General features: G+C 45.0%; 1 protein-coding gene and 1 pseudogene across 1 annotated transcript in view; one reads left to right on the top strand and one right to left on the bottom strand.

The window, feature by feature from the left end:
- Shc4 (SHC adaptor protein 4) overlaps window positions 1-22,439 on the top strand; it is a 66,864-nt gene that overhangs the window by 9,577 nt on the left and 34,848 nt on the right. The window contains 1 exon segment of the mRNA XM_042687637.1: window positions 18,159-18,229. Within this exon segment, the coding sequence (XP_042543571.1) occupies window positions 18,159-18,229 (71 nt within the window).
- On the bottom strand, window positions 7,017-8,382 carry LOC122114708 (annotated as a pseudogene).

Genomic DNA, 22,439 nt, shown 5'->3' with positions numbered 1-22,439 from the left:
ACTGTCATCCTCCTTTCTGTACACTGCTTGTAAAGCTGGAATAATGGATGTGTGCTACCATGCCTAACCTAGCCAGTCTTTTTATTTTTTTTTTTTTTTTTTTTTTTTTTTTTTTTTTTTGTCGGTCGTGGGGCTTGAACTCTGGGCCTGGGCGCTGTCCCTCAGCTCTTCAGCTCAAGGCGAGCGCTCTACCACTTGAGCTACAGCGCCACTTCCGGTTTTCTGGTGGTTTATTGGAGATAGGAGTCTCACGGTCTCTCCTGCCCGGGCTGGCTTTGAACCGCGATCCTCAGATCTCAGCCTCCTGAGTAGCTAGGATTACAGGCGTGAGCCACCAGCGCCCGGCGCCAGTCTTTTTAAAGAGTAATTTAGTTATATATACTGCAAGCCAGTGTGTATATATATGACTAGTGAATGTAATATTTAGTATTTATAATAGCATATATAATATTGAGCTAGTGGGTAATGTTAAATACATATAAAGATCTCAGATAATTTCCTGAAAAAAGGGTTTCATAGGTTATACAAGAGAAGGAGCAAAAATGGAAAGGTATTAGAGTCTGAGAAGGAGGAGCAGTACAGATCCATGTGGGTAGGGGACCTGAGATGTCCCTCAAGATGCCCTTGTTTGTGATTGCACAATTTTACAATTTTCCTACAGTAGTTTTTAATTTAAATACTTTAGGTCTTAGATACTCAAAAGGCTAAGTCACATTGTTGCAGCTCAGGAATGTTGGTTATAATTATTTAAATTATTTAAATTTAAGTGGAGAAAGGTGTGAAAAACAAAAGACGTTCTACTTGAAGTGGATTATTATGGGTTGTCAAGACAGGCCACATGTGCTGGGTGCCGGTGGCTCACGCCTGTAATCCTAGCTCCTCAAGAGGCTGAGATCTGAGAATTGCAGTTCAAAGCCAGCCTGGGCAGAAAAGGCCATGAGACTCTTATCTCCAGTTAAATACCAGAAAATTAGAAATAGTGATGTGGCTCAAGTGGTAGAGCACTAACCTTGAGCTGAAGAGCTCAGGGACAGCGCCCCAGGCCCAGAGTTCAAGCCCCATGACTGACCGCCCTCCCCCCCGCCCCTCCCCCCACAATGTTGTTCTTAGGTTAGATTATATCCCAATATAATTAGCCAGAGAAATAAAATGTAATTGGTAGGTCATTCATTCTGCTCTAGGGTGATTCACTGAGTGACAATATTGCTCTGGATGCAGCAGAAAGCATACTAAGGCTGTAGCCAGCAAGATGGTGGACACCATGGCTAGGCTGGAGCACTGGTAGAAACATCTTCCCTCTAAGCATCTCTTTCTCTACTGCTCTGGGATAGGATGCACCAGGCTGCTGCCCGTTGAGCCTTTCTCCTGGGAGCCAGAGAATGGCAGATGGGCTCCCAGTGGCAGACCTGGGAATTGCATTTGACTATCTGCACAGCGGAGCCGCTGGCTTGCTGCCTAACCCTTTCAGAGCGAAGGACATTCATTCAGGCAAGACTCTCCTGGGAAGCAGATTAACTTTTTGTGAGTCATTGCTTTTCCATCTCATTTATGATTCATGATCTGGGCTATATTTTTAGCTTTTATTTATTTGGGTCTGGCAGTTAAGTGTAGTTAGAAAACTCAGGGAAGAATTGGCCTTCTCTTGCAGCGGAAGTTGCCTAAAATTTGACTAGAGTACTCAGACATTCTGCAAGTATGAATGGGGAACCTACTATGTGCCGCACGATGGGGGAAAGGGAAAATGAGTCTCAGCTTCTGTCCTCCACTAGCTCATTGATAGCCTCAGCCGAATGAGGAGCGACATCTGATTTAAGAGAGACTAGAGGAATGCAGTCCTTCTGTGTGCAGAAGAGCTAAGCAGCTAATGTTCACATACATGGAAGGGAGGAGTGGGGGAAATAGAAAAGTGAATATAAAAGGAAGATAAAGCCAGGAAACACTCATCTCCACTTAACCACCAAAAAGCTACCAGTGGAGGTGTGGCTCAAGTAGTAGAAGTCCAACCTTGAGCAGCAAAAAACTAAGGGACAGCACCCAGGCAGGAAGAAGAGGAAGAAGGAGGAGGAGGAGGCAGAGAGAGGAAGGAAGGAAGGAAGGGAGGGAGGGAGGAAGGGAGGGAGGGAGAGAGAAAAAGAGAAAGAAAGAAAGAAGGAAAGAAAGAAGGAAAGAAAGAAAGAAAGAAAGAACCAAGAAGAAAAAGAAAGCAAGCAAGGAAGGAAGGAAAGAAGGAAGAAAAAGAAGAAGGTCTCTCCAGAGGAAAAAGGTCACTTTGGGAATAAGAAAAAGGTTGCCTTTTTTGACAATAGGTGTCTGCTGGGACCAATTGTTCAGCTGTTGCTCCTGTAAATACCACAGAGAAGGCTTCTTCTCTTGTGAATGTAGTAACACAGCCTGGGATTTCCCTGGCTTCATCAGGAGAGACAGCCAGTTGCTATCACAAACGCAACCTAATCTGAGTAGGGCAAGTTTTTTTCAAGCCATGTTTCCACTCTTGTTCTCAAAATGAAGATCCAGTCTCACCAGGTTGGAGACTTGGCCCAAGATCAACGAGAGAATGACATTCTTGGTTTCCTAAGATCAGGCCACTATACCATGATAAAAATCTCTTTTAACAATTGCTTAGACTTGGACATAGGGCTGGTAATTGCTTTTCCCACAAAGACTTTGGTTAAAGCGTATTAGTTGCAACTTTGAAGCTCAGTAACAACATTAAAACGGAATACAAGTCCCAAAGCCCCAGGGAGTTTCTGCAAAGAGCAAACTACGTCTATTTTGTACAGGGAGAATTTGCCTTTGTGCAAAAGCAGTTCCTACTTTCCTGGAACACAAAGAGTGATGGATCAGATGTGAGAAATATATCTATATCTATATCTATATCTACCTATCTATCTATCTATATATGCTATGCTTTAGGTGGCTCTTATTGTCTATTTTCCATTACTGCGACAGAATACAGGAGACTGAGTAATTTATCAAAAATAGAGTTTTGTTTGGTTTATTGTTCTAGAGTCTGGGAAGTCCAAGAACCTAGTATTATCATCTGCTCTGAACATGATGAAGACCTACTTGCTGTGGCAAAGGCCATACCATATTGGGACAGAGCAAGTGTAGGAACCTGGGTTTTCCATTGTTTATTATAAGGCACCAGTGCCATTGCTGCCCCTCCCCCTCCCCTCATCTAAAACTAATTACTAGCGGCCCCATCTCCAGATACCATTGAGATGATAAATTTGGAGATCTTTTCCAACACAAGAACTTTTGGGCGATACATTCAAATCAAACTAACAATGGATACAACCATCTTCGAGTCATGTTACAAGTTATTACAGGATGTAAAAATGTTTGCAACACTCAGTAGATGTCTGGCCTTATTGCTCTTCTTTATATCTATCAGTCATTGTACCTATCTTAAAGATTTGGATGGGTTGATGCAGGAAAGATACAATGAAGTATCTTTTTTTTTTGCGGGGGGGGGGGGGGGCTTGATACCAGGGTTTGAACTCAGAGCCTTGCATCTCACTTGGCTTTTTAAGTCAAGGCCCGGGGGCGGGGGGGTCTACTATTTGAACCACACCTCCCTTTCCGAATTTTTGCTGGTTAGTTGGAGATTTCATGGACGTTTCTGCTCAGGCTGGCTTCAAGTCATGATCCTCAGAGATCTCAGCCACCTGAGTAGCTACAATCACAGGTGTGAGCCACCAGCACCTGGAACAATGCAGTACCATTAATCCATAACTTTTCAGGTTCCCGCATTCATTTTCAGTTACATTCTCTCAGAGATGACCATGGTACATGAGGCATTCTTGGGAAACTTCTCTTACCTGACCTAGGTGTACAGGGAGAATTACTGTCATCAGCTGCCTCCTGGATCAGATGAAACATTTTTTCTAGTGTTATTTTATTGTAAAGATGCTGTACAGAGGGGTTACAATTACATGAGTAAGGTAATGAGTACATTTCTTTTCTTTCTTTTTATTTTCTTTCTTTCTTTCTTTCTTTCTTTTGTTGGTTGTGGGGCTCTGGGCCTGGGTGCTATCCCTCAGCTCTTCAGCTCAAGGTGAGCACTCTACCACTTGAGCCACAGCGCCACTTCCGGTTTTCTGAGTAGTTTATTGGAGATAAGAGTTTCACAGACTTTCCTGCCCAGGCTGGCTTTGAATTGTGATCCTCAGATCTCAGCCTCCTGAGTAGCTAGGATTACAGGCGTGAGCCACCAGCACCCGGCCAATGAGTACATTTCTTGTCCAGCATTGTTACTCCCTCCTTTGTTCTCTCCCACTATCCCTTCCCTCCCTAGATGAAACATTCTTTTTTTTGTTTTGTTTTTTGTTTTTTTTTTGTCGGTCAGAGGGCTTGAACTCTGGGCCTGGGCACTGTTCCTCAGCTCTTCAGCTCAAGGCTAGCGCCCTACCACTTAAGTCACAGCACCACTTCCAGTTTTCTGGTGGTTAATTGGAGATAAGAGTCTTATGGACTTTCCTGCCTGGGCTGGCTTTGAACAGTGATCCTCAGATCTCATCCTCCTGAGTAGCTAGGTTTACAGATGTGAGCCACCGGTGCCCAGCTAGAAACATTCTTGAGTTCAAGTCATCCCCAACACCAGTGTGTGGTGCCGTCTTGCGTTTTTCTCACTGATGTAGGGCTTGGGATCAGCCGTAGATGATAAACTTCAGAGCAGCAAAATGACATGGACTAGGCCATCTAAAGATCAGAGTGCTCCTGCATGGGCCAGCTCCCTGGGGTAAGATGAATGCATCTAATCTGTGCCCGTCAGTTTCTCCACCTTTGTACAACCTGTCTGGGTTTCCTCGTGAGAAATGGTGTGAACCATAGACTAGACATAGTGTATATTTCTGCTTGTGTAAGAGTGCACTAGCACACAAGGTAATGATAAAGGTTCTGACTGGATGCATTGGCAGAAAGAGCCATGGTAGCTTCAAAGACAGGAGTGACAAGTTCCTGGGAGAGTTGAGGACCCCTCGGTGCGCTCAGCCTGGTTTTGCCACAGGAATGACCTCTAGCTGAGGCATTTCATCTGTTCTCAGGTCTGTGGGTGGAGATGAAACCGCTCTCAGTTCACAAAAATCCCCAGTGTGTAGGGTGCTTACAATAGGAGTAGGACTGCTAGAACAAGACACTGCATAGCTTTCTCATGGGATACAGATGGCTGGCATACTTTTCTTGCCCACAGAGGACTTTTTTTTTTTCCTTTTAAGATGAACTAGAAGATTTCTTTTTTTTTTTTTTAATTTTTTTTTTTGAGTCCGGTCGTGGGGCCTGAACTCTGGGCCTGGGCGCTGTCCCTCAGCTCTTCAGCTCAAGGCTAGCGCTCTACCACTTGAGCCACAGCGCCACTTCCGGCTTTTTTCTTTTTGCTTATATGGTGCTGAGGAATCGAACCCAGGGCCTCAGGCATGCAAGGCAAGTGCTCTACCACTGAGCCAACTTCCCAGCCCGAACTAGAAGATTTCTATGTAGGCAAACTGCCCAGTTCTCAGTATCTTAGTGTTACCAGAGTGCTCGCTGGGCCAACATCTTTTTGTTGTATATCTATCTGGGTTTCTCACATGGAGGACACTTTTACTGATAGGATGCTGGCTTCCCCCGCCCCTTTTTTTTTGGTTGGTTGGTCGTAGAGCTTGAATTCAGGAGGGCCTGGGTGCTAAGCTCTTTTCTTTTCGCTCAAGGCTAGCGCTCTGCCACTTTGAGCCACAGCTCCACTTCCGTTTTTTCTGGTGGTTCATTGGAGATGAGAATCGAATAGATTTTCCTGCTCAGGCTGGCTTTGAACTGTGATCCTCAGATGTCAGCCTTCTGAATAGCTAGGATTACAGGCGTGAGCCACCAGCACCTCTGCTGAGTCGACTTAAAACCGTACTTGTTTGATTCTCATACTCACCAGGAAATTATGTATAGGAGGCAATTAGCTCTTCCTCCTTTAGGACAACTAGGAACGGGGTCGAAGGAGAGATGATGGTGGTCTCTCTCCTCTTGCTGCTGGTAATGAGTCTCCTTAGAGGGGAAAGAAGAAAGGGAATGAGGCAGTGCATAGAGTTTCCAGTCTTTTCCACTCCATAGCCCTGCCTCTTGACTTGGGCAGGAGCCCTAGAGAGAGACCTCTTTTTTGGAAGAACAACAATACAACAACATAGTGTCATCCCTGGGTGCTTCATCCCTGAGCTGCTTTCTGCTCAAGGCTAGCGCTCTACTGCTTGAGCCACAGTTCTACTTCTGGAGAGAAGAGTCTCACAAACTTTTCCTACCCGGGCTGGCTTTGAAACATGATCCTCAGAACTCAGCCACCTACATAGTTAGGATTATAGGCATGAACCACTGGTACCCTGCTTCCATTGTTTTCTAAGTGCTCCAGACTTAGAGAGTTGAAATTCCTTGCATGCCAATTCCTCAATTGCAAAAGTAATAAACAAATCCAGAATTTTAGACTTTAAACCTGGAGCAGAAGGAGGAGCTTTGAGTTGATATTGATACACACATACACAAATATACACACACACACACTCACACACACACATACACACAATTCAACCAAAACAGATTTTGTGTCAAGTAGTACTCTAGACTCTAGGTGTTGGGAATAGAGAAGTCTTGGTCTTTGCTACAAAGTAGGGGAGATCATCAATTAACAAATACACAGTATTTTCAGCAATCAGTCAACAGGCTAATAGAAGAGACCAGGGAAGACGGAGAGAGGAAAGATGTTGGCAACCATGGGTTCTTTTCCTTCTTCCTTTCTCCCTTCCTTCCTTTCTTCCTTCCTTCCTTCCTTCCTTCCTTCCTTCCTTCCTTCCTTCCTTCCTTCCTTCCTTTCTTTCTTTCTTTCTTTCTTTCTTTCTTTCTTTCTTTCTTTCTTTCTTTCTTCCTTTCTTTCCTTCTTCCTTTCCTCCTTTCTTTCCTTCTTCCTTTCCTCCTTTCCTTCTTTCTTTCTTTTCCTTTCTTTCTTTCTTTGTCTGTCTTTCTTTCTCTCTTTCTTTCCACTTTCCCACACTTTATTAAAAGAAACAAAGCAATGGTGGTGAATCTCTACATAACATAGTCAATTTTCTAGGATCCTCTCTCAGAAATGTGACATCTGATTTCCAAATGCATGCCGGAAGTGTACATGGTTCCCAATTGTACTAAGATGGTTAAGAAGCTGAAATCTTGAAGTGTTCATCTTCTTACTTCCCCTAGTCTGTGGTCTGTCTTTGGATCAGCAATAATTGCCTGAACAGCTACTGTGGCTTCATTAATTTTTGTCTGTAGCTGTCTGAGCTCTTCTATATGCAGCAGTCTCAGAATCTGAGCAGCTTCATTAAGAACTGCATCTTTTTGTTTGATTTGCTTTAGCAACTGCATCCTGTGTTAGGTGCTCCTGAACCAAAATGCGAATTGCCTTAAGCATTACCAGGCAATCATCATGATGCTGAATCTGAAGATGGTTAGCCAAAGCCATCACACCAGCCTTAAAATCAGGATTATTTACGTCCAAATTGGCCAATGGCTCTGCATTTTTAGTTGCATTGTCAATATTTTTTGCATTATCAGCTACTAAGCCCTTGTACTTTTCAGCATTGTCTCCAGATTCAAGCCGAACAGCAAACCCAAGAAGCCAGTCAATTGCTTCTTGTCAATCCTGAATCTTGAAAGGACAGTTAACATCTCTGAGATACTTTTCAAAAGAACTTGGGCCAGTCACTGCTGTGGGTGTTTCTTAAATTTCCTCTATCTTCAATCTTATAGTGTCTTATTTTCTGGTCTTCAAGCCAGACAATAAAGTTTCTAAATTCAGCTACATCTTTGCAGTTGAAGCCAGCAGGGTTGTGGTAATCAAGAGCTGTCAGCTTATGTCAAACAGGGTCCCCGCTTCTCGCTGGGGGTCCCCGGGCCTCCGCCGGGAGAGGAGAAGCAAGGTAGAGCGAGCGCCTTCCTTCCTTCCTTCCTTCCTTCCTTCCTTCCTTCCTTCCTTCCTTCCTTCCTTCCTCTCTCACTCTTTCTTTTTCTTTCTTTCTTTCTTTTTTTTTTTGTTGGTCATAGGGCTTGAACTCTGGGCCTGGGCACTGTCCCTCAGCTCTTCAGCTCAAGACTAGCACTCTACCACTTGAGCCACACCAGCACTTTCCGGTTTTCAAGTGGTTTATTGGAGATAAGAGTCTCACGGACTTTCCTGCCTGGGCTGGCTTTGAACCTCGGTCCTCAGATCTCAGCCTCCTGAGTAGCTAGGATGACAGGCGTGAGCCACCAGCGCCCAGTTAAGCCCTGGGTTCTTGAATGCTACATGGCCACTCCTACAGAGGTGCTCTGAGTGGCCTGCCTTTCCAGCTCCATGGGCTCCTGCACCCCCTTCCCATCCCAGGGGGAAGGATGCCAGGTCCCCTGGCCCATCTGTCCGTTTCCTTTGGTTGGGAGGAGTTTCCATTCACTTCTTATAAGACCAATATTCCAAATCAAACCTGGCATAAAGAGGACTTTTGTCAATTTACCTTCAGGATTATCTTAACTGGGGAGGTACTCCTTTAAGAAGAGATGCCTCATACACGGTCCAGTTAGGATCCAGGTTATTTTGAGACTTCCTGAGCATCATTTTTTTTGGGGGCAAATTTATTCCAATAAATCATTTATTGCTCTGGAAGGGGTGCTGGCCGTGATGATGACTAAGATTCTCTGCCTGACCTTGACCAGCCCATACTTCAGGGTGGGGGTGGGGGTACAAGGTTAAAACAGACAAATCACAACCTCGCTGCCTCTCTGTGCAACCTAGATGAGTAACCAAGGTACTCAGAAACTCCAAAGGAAGAGCAGTGACCTCTGGGCGTTGCAACAGTTTCTGAAGCCTCAATCACTTATTCATGAATCATTCATTCATAAATACATTTCCTGAACCATTTATATCAATGGTCCCATTCTGTCTGCAGATATTGCTTCTTTGGCCTCTTGTTGTTGGCTTCTTGGTCATTGCTTTTCTTGAGGTATACTTTTCATGTCATACAATTTACAACTTTAAAGTGCATGATTCAATTTTTTTAATTTTTATTTTAATTAATTAATTAACTTTTTTTTTTTTTTTTTTTGAGTCATGGGGCTTGAACTCGGCCTGGGCGCTGTCCCTCAGCTCTTTTTTTGCTCAAGGGTCGTGCTGTATCACTTTCAGCCACAGCTCTACTTCCCGTTTTTGATTGGAGATACAGAGTTTCACAGGGACTTTTCTGCCTGGGCTGGCTTAAACCTTGATCTTCAGATCTCAGCCTCCTGAGTAGCTAGGATTGCAGGTGTGAGCCACTGGTGCCCAGCTCAATGTTCTTAGTATAGTCACAGTCATGCAATCATCATCGATTATAGAATTTTTTTTTGGGGGGGGGGGGTCTGGTCGTGGGGGCTGAATTCTGGGCCTGGGCGCTGTCCCTCAGCTCTTCAGCTCAAGGCTAGCGCTCTACCTCTTGAGCCACAGCACCACTTCCAGCTTTTTTCTTTTTGCTTATGTGGTGCTGGGGAATGGAAGCCAGGGCCTCAGGCATACAAGGCAAGCGCTCTACCACTGAGCCACCTTCCCAGCCCCAATTATAGAATTTCTTAATCAATTCTAAAAGAAATGTTATACCCTTAGGCAGTCATGTGTCATTCTCACCAAAACCCATTTCCCCAGTCTTGTTTTCTTTTTTTTTTTTTGGGTCCGGTCATGGGGCCTGAACTCTGGGCCTGGGCACTGTCCCTCAGCTCTTCAGCTCAAGGCTAGCGCTCTACCACTTGAGCCACAGTGCCACTTCCAGCTTTTTTCTTTTTGCTTATGTGGTGCTGAGGAATTGAATCCAGGGCCTCAGGCATGCAAGGCAAGCGCTCTACCACTGAGCCACCTTCCCAGCCCCCCAGTCTTGTTTTCTATCCTTACAGATTTGTCTCTTCTGATGTTTCATATCAGTGAAATCATACAATACCTAGCCTTTGTTGACTGCCTCAGTTTCTCTCAAACTAGTACTTTCGAAGTTTATGCTGTAGGGCAGGCATATCCATTGCATAATTAGACCACTTCATATTTATCCATTCATCCATTGATGGACATTGGGGTTGTGTCTTTTGGGCTATTATGAATTATGCTGCTGTGAGCATACGTTTTTTAGTTTTGCTGGGTCTGTATTTAGGAGTGGAATTGCTGGTTCCAATGGTAGTTCTGTCTAACTTTCTCTTTCCTCTTTTGCTTTTTTGCTTTGGTTCCTCTTCAAATAGGTTCTCACATTTAGGCTCAAGCATAAAAGTTCAGGCCTGAACTACACTACTCCTATTTATGCTTCCCATGTGGATGAGAAGACAGGTACATGCCACTATGCTCAACCTTGTATTAGTTGAGATGGGTCTTGTAAACTTTTTTTGGGAGGGAGGTCTGGTTGTGGGGCCTGAACTCTGAGCCTGGGTGCTGTCCCTCAGCTCTTCAGCTCAAGGCTAGCACTCTACCACTTGAGCCACAGCACCACTTCCGGCTTTTTCCTTTTTGCTTATGTGGTGCTGAGGAATCGAACCCAGGGCCTCATGCATGCAGGGCAAGCGCTCTACCACTGAGCTGCTTTCCCAGCCCCTTGTAAACTTTTTTTTTTTTTTTTTTTTGCTCAGACTGGCCTTGAATCACAATCCTCCTGTTTTCCTGAGTAGCTAGAATTACAAGGACGAGCCATTGTATTGAGTTGTTTAACTATTTGAAAAATTGCTAAACAGTTTTCCCTAATGGTTACCTGATAGTGAATTTATGTATGTTTTTTTTTCCCCCTGCTGAAATGTGATGAAGAGGATATTTTAAGGTGAATAGGGCAGAGGAAAGGGTAATTCTGCATTTTTTTTTTGGGTCCGGTCGTGGGGCCTGAACTCTGGGCCTGGGCGCTGTCCCTCAGCTCTTCAGCTCAAGGCTAGCGCTCTACCACTTGAGCCACAGCGCCACTTCCGGCTTTTTTCTTTTTGCTTATGTGGTGCTGAGGAATGAACCCAGGGTCTCAGGCATGCAAGGCAAGCGCTCTGCCACTGAGCCACCTTCCCAGCCCCGGAAAAGGGTAATTCTGAATGTAAGCAACTTGGTGAGAAGAGGGGGAGGGGGAGGGAAAGGCTGCTGTGGTCAGCAGAGGCTGGATCCTGGAGACATTGCCCATGATGCTTAAAAAGCAGAATCTTTTCCTGAGGACTGGCAATTTCTTCAAAGCATCTTTCTAGGACCATCTATAAGGAGGATCTGAATGCGTATTAGTGTGTGGTTTTCTAGAATTAATGAGGAAATCGGAATGGAGTAAGGTAGGACAGTGATACTGTGCCAGATGCACATTCCAAAAGTGCATTGGCTGAACTGGGAGAGACAGATTCAGAAAGTGGACCCATTGGTTTTCTCCTCTCCCCTCTTGCCTAATTTGTTTGCTTAAGGCTGACACTTTACCACCTGAGCTATGCCTCTACTTCTCACCTGTTTGCTTGTTAACTGGAGATAGGAGTCTTTTGGATTTGTCTACCTAGACTGGCTTTGAATCAGGATTCTCAGATCTCAACCTACCTAAGTAGCTGGGATTGCGGGTATGAGTGACTGGTACCCAGCCTTGTGTTTATTTTAGTTTAAACTAAGACTAATTGCGCAGGCAGGGGCTTATGCCTTAGCTTTCTCTTGAATGATATTCTCCCGTTTTCTTAGCACAGTGGCAGGTGCATCACATGGAGATAAAGAGGGATTTAACCCTTCTTCATAAACTGTGGTTTCTAGATGTAAAATAATAAGCTTGTTTATTTAATGTTATTACTCTATCATACTACTACTACTACATACTTTTTTTTTTTTTTTTACACAGGCCTTGAGCTCCAGGCTTGGGCACTGTCTCCGAGCTCTCTTGCTCAAGATTAGAGCTCTACCACTTTGAACCATAGCACCACTTCCAGTTTTCTTGTGGTTAATGGGAGATAAGTTCGACAAGAAATGTACTTATTACCTTGCTTATGTAACTGAAACCCCTCTATACGTCATCTTGACAATTTAAAAAAAAGTTTTTTTTGTTTTGTTTTTTTTAAAGTGTCTCACAGACTTTCCTTTCTGGGCTGGCTTTAAACTATGATCCTCTCAGCCTCCTCAGTAGCTAGGATTACAGGCATGAGCCACCAATGCCTAGCCCTACCACATAGTTTTAAAAATGCAAGTGTAAAGTAAAAAATAAAAGGAAGCCCCCTTTCCAGTCCCACTGGGACAATGGTGCAACCATTGTCCAGAATGTCCAGAGATGTCCAGAAGCGATCAATCCCTTCCTCTGAAAGCCACAACCATTTCTTTCCTGCAGTGCATTGCTTAAGAAACACTCATGACCGGGCTGGGAATATGGCTCAGTGGTAGACTGCTTGCCTCCCATGCATGAAGCCCTGGGTTCGATTCCTCAGTACCCCATAAGCAGAAAAAGCTGGAAGTGGTGCTGTGGTTCAGGTGGTAGAGGGCTAGCCTTGAGCACAGCCCAGGCCCTGAGTTCAAGCCCCAGGACTGGTGAAAAGAACAAAGAAATCCATGTTGGTGGCTGTTTGGGGGGCTTTCAAGGGGAGAGAGCAGGCTTGGGGGGATGGGACAAACCATCTACCTGCCAGGTTGCTTGAAGGGAGAGGTTGTCTGAGCAGTACTGAGGCTCTGTCACTCTGCTCACCAACCCCAGATGCTTCTAAATAAAAGTCTCCTTGCCACAGTGTCAGGGATTATGGGAGGTCTTCTCTCTCCTGTACCAACTCCTGCTGTCCCTGAGTGGCTTGAATTCCTGTCTGCCATCTTGACTGTGGGCCTCAGTCCCACCACTGTGTTACTTACCTGGAGAGATCCAAGGAAGTGGGGAGAAGGTAGGAGTTGGCTGGACAATCCCTTTTCGTTTTTTTTTTCCTGGTCACACAGCCAAAGGACTGTAAAATAAATCCTGATTTATTCCCAGCAAATAAATGAAACGGAGCCAGGCACTTCCCTTCAATAGGCCTTAATTTCCCCATCTACTAACTGGAGTTAGCAACAATGACTCACCTCATAAAAGAAAGGTAAGTCGCCTCTTTCTGTAGTTAGCCTATCTTAATGGGTAGGGCCTTCTTAAGAACAAAGCCCGCATCTCCTGCAGATCTGCTTTTAATAAATGAACGAGAGGCATTATCCTCTCCTGTTTATAACTACCTCACAGATTAACCTTCTCCTCCCTCTGACCTAGCTAGCTCCTTGGTCTCTCTCTGTTCATACACTTACAAAGTTCCTAAACAAAGAAGGAAAGAGATTCTTTTTTGATTATTGTTTGTTTGTGGGACCGTGGGGCTTGACTCTAGGCCTGGGCGCTATCCCTCAGCTCTTCAGCTCAAGGCTAGCGCTCTACCACTTGAGCCACAGCGCCCACTTCTGGCTTTTTTTTTGTGTATGTGGTGCTGAGGAATCGAACCCAGGGCCTCATGCATGCAAGGCAAGCGCTCTACCCCTGAGCCACCTTCCCAGCCCCATTTGATTGGTTTTTGAGTGGTGCTATACATTGGGGTTGCCTTTACATATGTCAGGCAATAAGTACATTTCTTTCCTTTTGCTTAGTGTCCTCTGTTCCCTCACTCCGTCCCATTACCTCCCTCCCATCTCTGCCCACAAATTGCATGGTTCACTTTCATCAATGTCTAGCATAGCCAGTGAGCTCTGCTGCTGCACATTTGCACACATTTTCCACTGATTCTGCGCCCTCCCCTGTTTCCCTCAGATGCGCACGTGAATACGCTACATACAGGGTAAGGAATAAGAAGTCACCTGAAAACAAAAAAGCAGATTAAGAAAAGGTCCTTTGTTTCCTTATTTTTGGAGTTTGTTTCAGTATGTATACTATTTTATATTCATACGAAGAGGTGCTTGGCTATTACAACTTGGTGCTTTTCTCCTAAGACTATCTTCCTTGGGTCTCACTGTATATGGGTGTCTAGAATCCTGTATACTTTGTCATATCCAGTTACATTTTAAATCTAATTTCCACTTCTCAGGGAGAACATGCACTGTTTGTCTTTCTGATCTTGGCTTATCTCGCTCAACATGATTTGTTCTAGTTCCATCATTTCCCTGCAAATGATGTTATTTTATCCTTTCTAATGGCTGTGTAAAATTCCATTGTATATAGGTAGCACGTGTTTTAGATCCATTCATCTATTGTGGGGCATCTGAGTTGTGTCAATATCTTGGCTATTGTGAATAGTACAGCAATGAACATAGGTGTACAGGTGTCCTTGTCATATCCTGGTTCATGATGCTCAGGATAGATGCCTAGGAGTGGTATGGCTGATATATTAGGTTTGGGAGGGGGAAAGAGATTCTTTTTCTGCCCTACACCTTGCTTGCTTCCTCCCAGAAATGATTTCTAAGTTAAAAAGGATTGTGTGACTCAGTGAGAAGACCAACTCTGTTCCACAAATCAGTCATGGCAAAAGCTAGGGGCAGAGGGCTGACACTTGTAATCCAAGCTACTGAGGAGGCTGAGATCTGAAGATCAAGTTTTAAAGCCAGACTCGGCAGGAAAGTCTGTGAGATTCTTATCGGTAATTAACCACCAAAAGAAGTAGTGCTAGGACTCAAGTGAAAGAATGGCAGCCTTGAGCAAAAAAAAAAAAAGCTCAGGGACAGTGTCCTGGGCCCTGAGTTCAAGCTTCAGGACCTGCGCATGCATGCGCACGTGCACACACACACACACACACACACACACACACACACACACACACACACACACACTCACATACAGAGAGAGAGAGAGAGAGAGGACCCTATGGTACTGTTGAATACCACATGCTTACTTTGCTTAATTCATTCCTTCAGCCAGTGTTTATAGAGGACTCCCAAGTGCTATCCTAGGTGCTAGGCACAGTCCCAGGTACTTGGAACCTGGTAATAGTCATTGCTCTGCTAATTGTTGAGTGGACTTGAGGAGAAGGAAGGAGGTCGATATGGCAATAGAGTACACAGAGAGAGAACAACATGGAAGAAGTAAGTGTTGACCGGAGAGCATAAGGTCCAGATGTTTATAGTAAGGTTTTTGACTGGATGATAGGTTTTTGGGGCTCTAAGCTGTGGAGGTATATGATCCATTATACACTTTATTTACTTTTTGTCGGTCATGGGGCTTGAACTCTGGGCTTGGCCGCTCTCCCTGCGCTCTTCAGCTCAAGGTGAGCGAGCACTCTACCGCTTGAGCCACAGCACCACTTCTGGTTTTCTAGTGGTTCATTGGAGATAAGAATCTCATGGACTTTCCTGCCCGGGCTAGCTTTGTGCTGTGATCCTCAGATCTCAGCCTCCTGAGTAGCTAGGATTACAGGCGTGAGCTACCTGCACCTGGCTTCATTATAAACTAGAAATGATCACTGTAGTGGAGTGGAGTACTTGGTCACCTTTTCAAAGCAGGTGAGTGAGTATCACTTAGTCTGACCTCAGTGACTTCCTACTGTGTCCTCCTGTGCCCCATCAGGGTGTCCCAAACTCTGTGTGTGTGGGGGGGAGGTATGAATCTCAGTTCTTTCTAGGAGATGGGGACCCAGAGTCAGGAACAGAAGAGCCTAGTGAAGGGCAGGAAAAGTCAGAGCAGCTAATGATGCCGACGCACACAAATCCATTGCATTAGCCCCTGTGTGGCGCTCCGGTCCTCAGAATCTTCTTCCACCACAATTCTGAATTTTTCTTTCTCTAATGCACCCCTAGATCTAGCCTTCTTTCCTGATGTCCACGTTTGCTTCTCAGGATACAGCTCTCTACCCATCTTACTTCCCTGAATGACTCAAATCTTGGGAAGTTAAGTGTGATCAGGGCAGAACAAAACATCCAAAATGTTTCTTGTGTTCTTATGAAAGACCCCCAAAGAGAAATAGGATTCACCAGGGTTTGAATGAAAAAGAAAAAAAAAAATCTCCCCAGCAATAGGATTGAGATAATACGTGTGCCCTGGGCTGGTTTTTAAAGTACTAAATCTACAAAATCCACGCTGAAATTCTGTTAAGTACTCTCTGGGGGACACCCCTAGCCACCCCCCCTCCCAAGTCTTGCCATTTCTTCCATTATACTTTTGCTGTTTTCAAGCAGGAGGCTGGACAGCTTCCAAAAAGCTAAATAGGAAGCGTATGGCTTCCAAGGGGCGGACAGAGAGATCACTTTCCATCAGACCACTTGGCACGCATCGCATTTCCAAGGCAATCCACAAACACTCTCCCTAGTCCATGGAGGCTCTGCTAAGAGGATCTCCTCCCCCAGCCTCACCTGGCCAAAGCTATACTGAACACTCCGGCTGCCTCTCTAGACTTCATTTCTTCATCTAGAATCCAGAATCACCAGCCTGTCATTTCCTGGCTGCCCTTACCAGTGTCTTACAGTCAATTGCTCCCAAACTGATTTGTAGCTCGCTCTCTCCCTCATGCTCTTGTTTCTATGAATGGCGTTACTCTTCCTTCCCTCTGCTGTCCTGGCTGGAAATGTCTGAATCATTCCTGACTCATCCTGCTCTCTTATTCTCTGTAGCAAATGAGCTGCCCAAACCCACAACCTCTGTTTCCCTGATGTCTCTTGAATCTATCCCTTCCCCCCTCTTGCCACCATCTCCTCTCAATGTGAGCTGTGATCATTTTCTTTTGGGAGGGGGGGAAGGGAGGAGCATCCTGACTCCCTCCCCCTCCCCTCACTGTTTTTTCTTTGTTGTTGTTGTTGGTCGTGGGGCTTGAACTCTGGGCCTGGGCGCTGTCCCTCAGCTCTTCAGCTCAAGGCGAGCGCTCTACCACTTGAGCCACAGCGCCACTTCCGGTTTCCTGGTGGTTTATTGGAGATAAGAGTCTCACGAACTATCCTGCCCGGGCTGGCTTTGAACTGTGATCCTCAGATCTCAGCTCCTGAGTAGCTAGGATGACAGGCGTGAGCCTCCAGCACCTGGCTCCTCCTCACTGTTAACCCAGCTTTACAGTGAAGGCTCCTAAAACTCACATCCGTTCAGGCCGCGCACTATGGCTTCTCACTACTGTCACTTTTAAATGTCCTCTTCTTTCCCAGAGATCCCCAGTTCCTTTTCCAGTGTTCTGTGTTTAAGCTAAACATCGTCAATGGTAACTAGCAGTTTTCCTTTCTTAAACGGCCATAGCATTTCAATGCTCTTGCAAAAGATGTGATCTTTTGTTATATATAAAAAAACATACTACCGCTGGGCTGGGAAGGTGGTTCAGTGGTAGAGCGCTTGCCTTGCATGCACGAGGCCCTGGGTTCGATTCCTCAGCACCACATAAGCAGAAAAAGCTGGAAGTGGCGCTGTGGCTCAAGTGGTAGAGTGCTAGCCTTGAGCTGAAGAGCTGAGGGACAGCGCCCAGGCCCAGAGTTCAGACCCCATGACCCGACCCAAAAAAAAAAAAAAAAAAGATATTATCTTTCTGAACGTTAGTAAATTCTGTGTTCTCTGTGTTTGTCTGTTTATTTAGAAGACTGACCATTCTTCTATTATTGGTCTCATCTGACTCCAGAATTCACTCTCCAAACTATAAAACCATAATAGTCTTTGTTACTTGTATTCCTGATATTTTAGTTTAGATTTAGCTGATGTTTTGTTTTGGTTTTTGGTTTTGGTTGGTTGTGGAGCCTGAAATCTGGGCCTCAGCTCTTTAGCTCAAGGTTAGCACTCTACCACTTGAGCCACAGCACCACCTCCAGATTTTTCTGCTTATGTGGTGCTGAGGAATCGAACCCAGGGCCTCATGCATGTGAGGCAAGCACTCTACCACTGAGCCACCTTCCCAGCCTCATTGCTGATGTTTTATAACTGAACTGAGGCCTGAGGCCTGTATCCATCAGTGGTTGGAAATACCTGTGCAAGTTAGGAGTGTAGAAGTATAACTTGATACACCAGGAGATGACTTCAAGTTGCTTCCGAGTAGGTCAGTTGGTAGCAAAGAGAAAACTTTATGGCTTTTTGCTTGTTTGTTTTGTGTTTTGGTGCCAGTACTAAGGATAGATCTGTCCCTTAGCTTTCTCATTAAAGGCTAGTGCTCTACCACTTAATCGGCAGCCCCATTTCTTGCTAGAGATGAGAGCTTCATGAACTGCTCTGCTCGGGGTTGGCTTTGAACCATGATCCTCATATCTCAGTCTCTTAAGTATGAGTCACGGATGCCTGCATTATGGCATTACTTGTTCTTCTCTTTTATTCTAGTACATGGGCTGCATTGAAGTACTTCAATCAATGAGGTCACTGGATTTTGGAATGAGAACCCAAGTTACAAGGTAAGACACCCCAAACTACAAGGACATTAAGGACTGTAAAATCATAATAGTTTTGTTTGATTGATTTGCTTTCCTGCTTCCATTGTTATTATTATTATTATGAAGGTAAAGTACAGAGGGATTACAGTTACATAAGTCAGGTAATGAATACATTTCTTGGACAATGCCCCTCCTCCCTCACTTCATTATGGATTTTTTTTTGTTTTTTTTTTGGGGGGGGGGTCTGGTCATGGGGCCTGAACTCTGGGCCTGGGTGTTGTCCCTCAGCTCTTCAGCTCAAGGCGAGCCCTCTACCACTTGAGCCACAGCACCACTTCCAGCTTTTTTCTTTTTGCTTATGTGGTGCTGAGGAATTGAACCCAGGGCCTCAGGCATGCAAGGCAAGCGCTCTACCACTGAGCCACCTTCCCAGCCCCTTCATTATGGATTTTTATCCACATGGTTGGAAGGTAGAATAAACCTCCACTGACTTTGAGTGAGTGGTTTTATCTCATCTGTGTGAAAATTTTCCAACTGTGTCAAAGCATCTGTGTTCCAGATGTGGACAAAGAAGATGTTTCTACAGAATAACTGGTTTCCCCAGTGCCAAAGTATTTATGCCTGCAAAGAGGACATTAGAGAGCCCCAGACCTGTCACTGATAGTTGCAAAGAAGCCCTAACATGCTGGGTGGCTCACACCTGTAATGCTAGCTACTCAAGAGGCTGAGATCTCAGCATCATAGTTTGAAACCAGGCCACGCAGGAAAACTTTTAAGACTCCTGTAACCAACAAAAGGCCAGAAGTACAGGTGTGACTTAAGTAGTAGAGTGGCAGCCTTGAGCAAAGTAACAAAGGGAACAAAGGGACAGCACCCAGGCCCTGAGCTTAAACCCCCAATACTAGTACACACGTATGAAAATGACCAGTTGAACCACCAGTTTATGTTTTTTGTGCCCATCCTGGGGCTTGATCTCAGGGTCTGGGCACTGTTCCTGAGCTTTATTGCCTGAAGGCTAGTATTTTACCACTTGAGCCACAGCTCCACTTCTGGATTTTTTTGCTGATTAACTGGAGATGAGAATCTCACTGACTTTTCTGTCGGGGCTGGCTTTGAACCATGAGCCTCCAATCTCAGTCTTCTTAACCCTTTCTCAACAGAAAACCTCTAGAAAGCTTCTGGAGGTTTTTATTTTTAAGAAAGGTAGAATGTCAGAGAAGCTAGAGTTGTAATTCTTCTGTATCTTTTATTGATGGGGGAGTGGGGCTTGACCTCATAACTCTATCATTGAACCATAGCTTCACTTCTGGCTTTTTTTTTTTTTGGGTCCGGTCGTGGGGCCTGAACTCTGGGCCTGGGCACTGTCCCTCAGCTCTTCAGCTCAAGGCTAGTGCTCTACCACTTGAGTCACAGCGCCACTTCCGGCTTTTTTCTTTTTGCTTATGTGGTGCTGAGGAATCGAACCCAAGGCCTCATGCATGCAAGGCAAGCGCTTTACCACTGAGCCACCTTCCCAGCCCACTTCTGGCTTTTTGGCAGTGAATTGGAGATAAGAATCTTATGCCCTTTCCTGCTCAGGCTGGCTTTGAACCTTGATCCTCAGAGCTTAGCCTTCTGAGGAGCTAAGATTACAGACTAATGCCTGAATAATTCTTCTATATCCTAAATAGAGAAAGAAACTAATGATACAGTAATAACATAGGACCCAAAATTCAGTAAAAACCAATCTCACCTTGAAAAGTCATTTGATTAAAGGAGACCTTAGCTTGAGGCCAAAGGAAATGCCAGCAAGCAGTGTAGGTCTATTACCTGCAGGGCAGATTTGTTCTCTCTCTCTCTTTCTTCCTTTCTCCTTCCTTCCTTCTTTCTTTCTTTCTTTCTTTCTTTCTGGTTGGTCTTGGGGCCTGAACTCTGGGCCTGGGCGCTATCCCTCAGCTCTTCAGCTCAAGGCTAGTGCTCTACCACTTGAGCCACAGCACCACTTCTGGCTTTTTCTGCTTATGTGGTGCTGAGGAATCAAACCCAGGGCCTCATGCATGCAAGGCAAGCACTCTACCACTGAGCCACCTTCCCAGCCCCTTGTTCTATTTCTTGTTGGTATTTTCTGTAGGAAAAATAAGAAATGGCAAGAAAGTACAGTAACTATATAGCCTTGCTCATTTTAATGTTACATGATTGAGTTGGAGCTGTGAGACTGACATTTCCTCTCTAGATGTATATTTCCCAATGATGTTTATAAACAAAAGCCTTTTTGGCCTAGCTCAAGTGCCACTGTAGAGATGTTCTCTGAAAAATAGTTCTTTTCACTGCTCTCTGTGATAATAGATTGAAAGCATGTAAACAAGCAAGCCAGGTGCTGGTGGCTCATGCCTATAATCCTAGCTACTTAGGAGGCTGAGACCTGAGATTTGTATCTCCAATTAACCACCAAAAAACCAGAAGTGGTGCTGTGGCTAAAAATAGTAGAGCTTACCAAGTGCTGGTGGTTCACACCTGTAATCCTAGCTACTCAGGAGGCTGAGATCCGAGGATCACAGTTCAAAGCCAGCTCAGGCAGGAAAGTCCATGAGACTCTTTTTTTTTTTGTCGGTCGTGGGGCTTTAACTCTGGGCCTGGGCGCTGTCCCTCAGCTCTTCAGCTCAAGGTGAGCACTCTACCACTTGAGCTACAGCGCCACTTCCGGTTTTCTGGTGGTTTTTATTGGAGATAGGAGTCTCACGGTCTTTCCTGCCCGGGCTGGCTTTGAACTGCGATCCTCAGATCTCAGCCTCCTGAGTAGCTAGGATTACAGGCGTGAGCCACCAGCGCCCGGCTCCATGAGACTCTTATCTCCAATGAACCACTTGAAAACTGGAAGTGGCGCTGTGGCTCAAGTGGTAGAGCGCTCATCTTGAGCTGAAGAGCTGAGGGACAGCGCCAAGGCCCAGAGTTCAAGCCCCATGGCTGACAAAAAAAGAAAGGAGATGGTATCTAGTTAAGTGCAAATGCACAAATAAGAGGCATAACTGTGGCACAGGTCACCAGCAAGTCTCAGGTAGATGAAGACTTCCGTGTGAGGGAGGAAGGGAAATAGAGCTGGGAGGAGGGGGAGAGGCAGACTAGGGACCAGCTTACAGGACAGGCTTCAGGATCCCATGGGCACAGGTGGAGTTGGGGTAGCCCTTCTGAGTTGGAACCTGGCTTTGGAATCCCGTTCACTGGATATCTGCTGCATCGGAGCTGGGACAAATGCCCGAGCAACAACTTCTTTAGAGGAAGACAATTTCTAGAAAAGATGTTCATCTGTGAGGCCTCCAGTCAGCTAAAGTACTCTGCTAGGTGCCATAGTTTATATAAAAAAATCAGCTCTGAATTCTGCCTTTCTAGAAACTGCATTGTCTACTACTATCTGCACAACAGACATAATTCAGCCTATTATATTATACATTGTTTGCACCATCCCAGATAACTCACATTGAAGACTTCGGTGTTGGACGTCAAACAAAGCAGCTAAGATCTAGCTCTTATACAGATGAAGCAGTACAGTGGCTAGCATTTACTCAGCATTATTCAAAGCACTACTCTCATGGCTACTTCATACAATGAAGGAATTGAGACTCACAGAGATTTTACAGTGTGTTCAAGGTCATCGAGATTGTAAGAGACAGCTAGAGTTTGAACTCTGCCTCTCTCCCTGTAATCCACTCGGCCAGTCTTTTTCTTTTTCTTTTATCATGAGGAATAGCATTATGGATAAATGAAATCCCTTGACTTCTGTTTCTTTTTACATTTACTATAATTTTGCACTTTCGTTTATTGCTGTGTCCACCAAGTACTTTGTACTATATCATGCTCCTGGTATAACTTAATGAAAGTTAGTTGCTATTTAAAGAAAAATAATTTTCCTTTTTTTTCTTTTTCTCTCCCTCCACTGAATGCTGGTAGGAGAGACTAAAAAAAGAACATGAAATGATAATTTAGCGAATAAAAGGTCTTCCATAATTCTTATACTGATTAGTAAGACATCCATGTCTTTTTGTTGTTGTTGTTGGTTGTGGAGCTTGAACTCTGGGCCTGGGCGCTGTCCCTCAGCTCTTCAGCTCAAGTCTAGCACTCTACCACTTGAGCCACAGTGCTACTTCCCGCTTTTTCTGCTTATGTGGTGCTGAGGAATGGAGCCCAGGGCCTCAGGCATGCAAGGCAAGCGCTCTACCACTGAGCCACCTTCCCAACCCTTATGCTTGGTTTTTAA

Source organism: Dipodomys spectabilis, unplaced genomic scaffold (genome assembly GCF_019054845.1).
Source record: "Dipodomys spectabilis isolate Male_0828 unplaced genomic scaffold, ASM1905484v1 ptg000108l, whole genome shotgun sequence".
In the NCBI taxonomy this organism is placed as follows: domain Eukaryota; kingdom Metazoa; phylum Chordata; class Mammalia; order Rodentia; family Heteromyidae; genus Dipodomys; species Dipodomys spectabilis.
The sequence above is the reverse complement of the archived record's forward strand: the minus strand, read 5'-3'. Positions and strand labels throughout refer to the sequence as shown.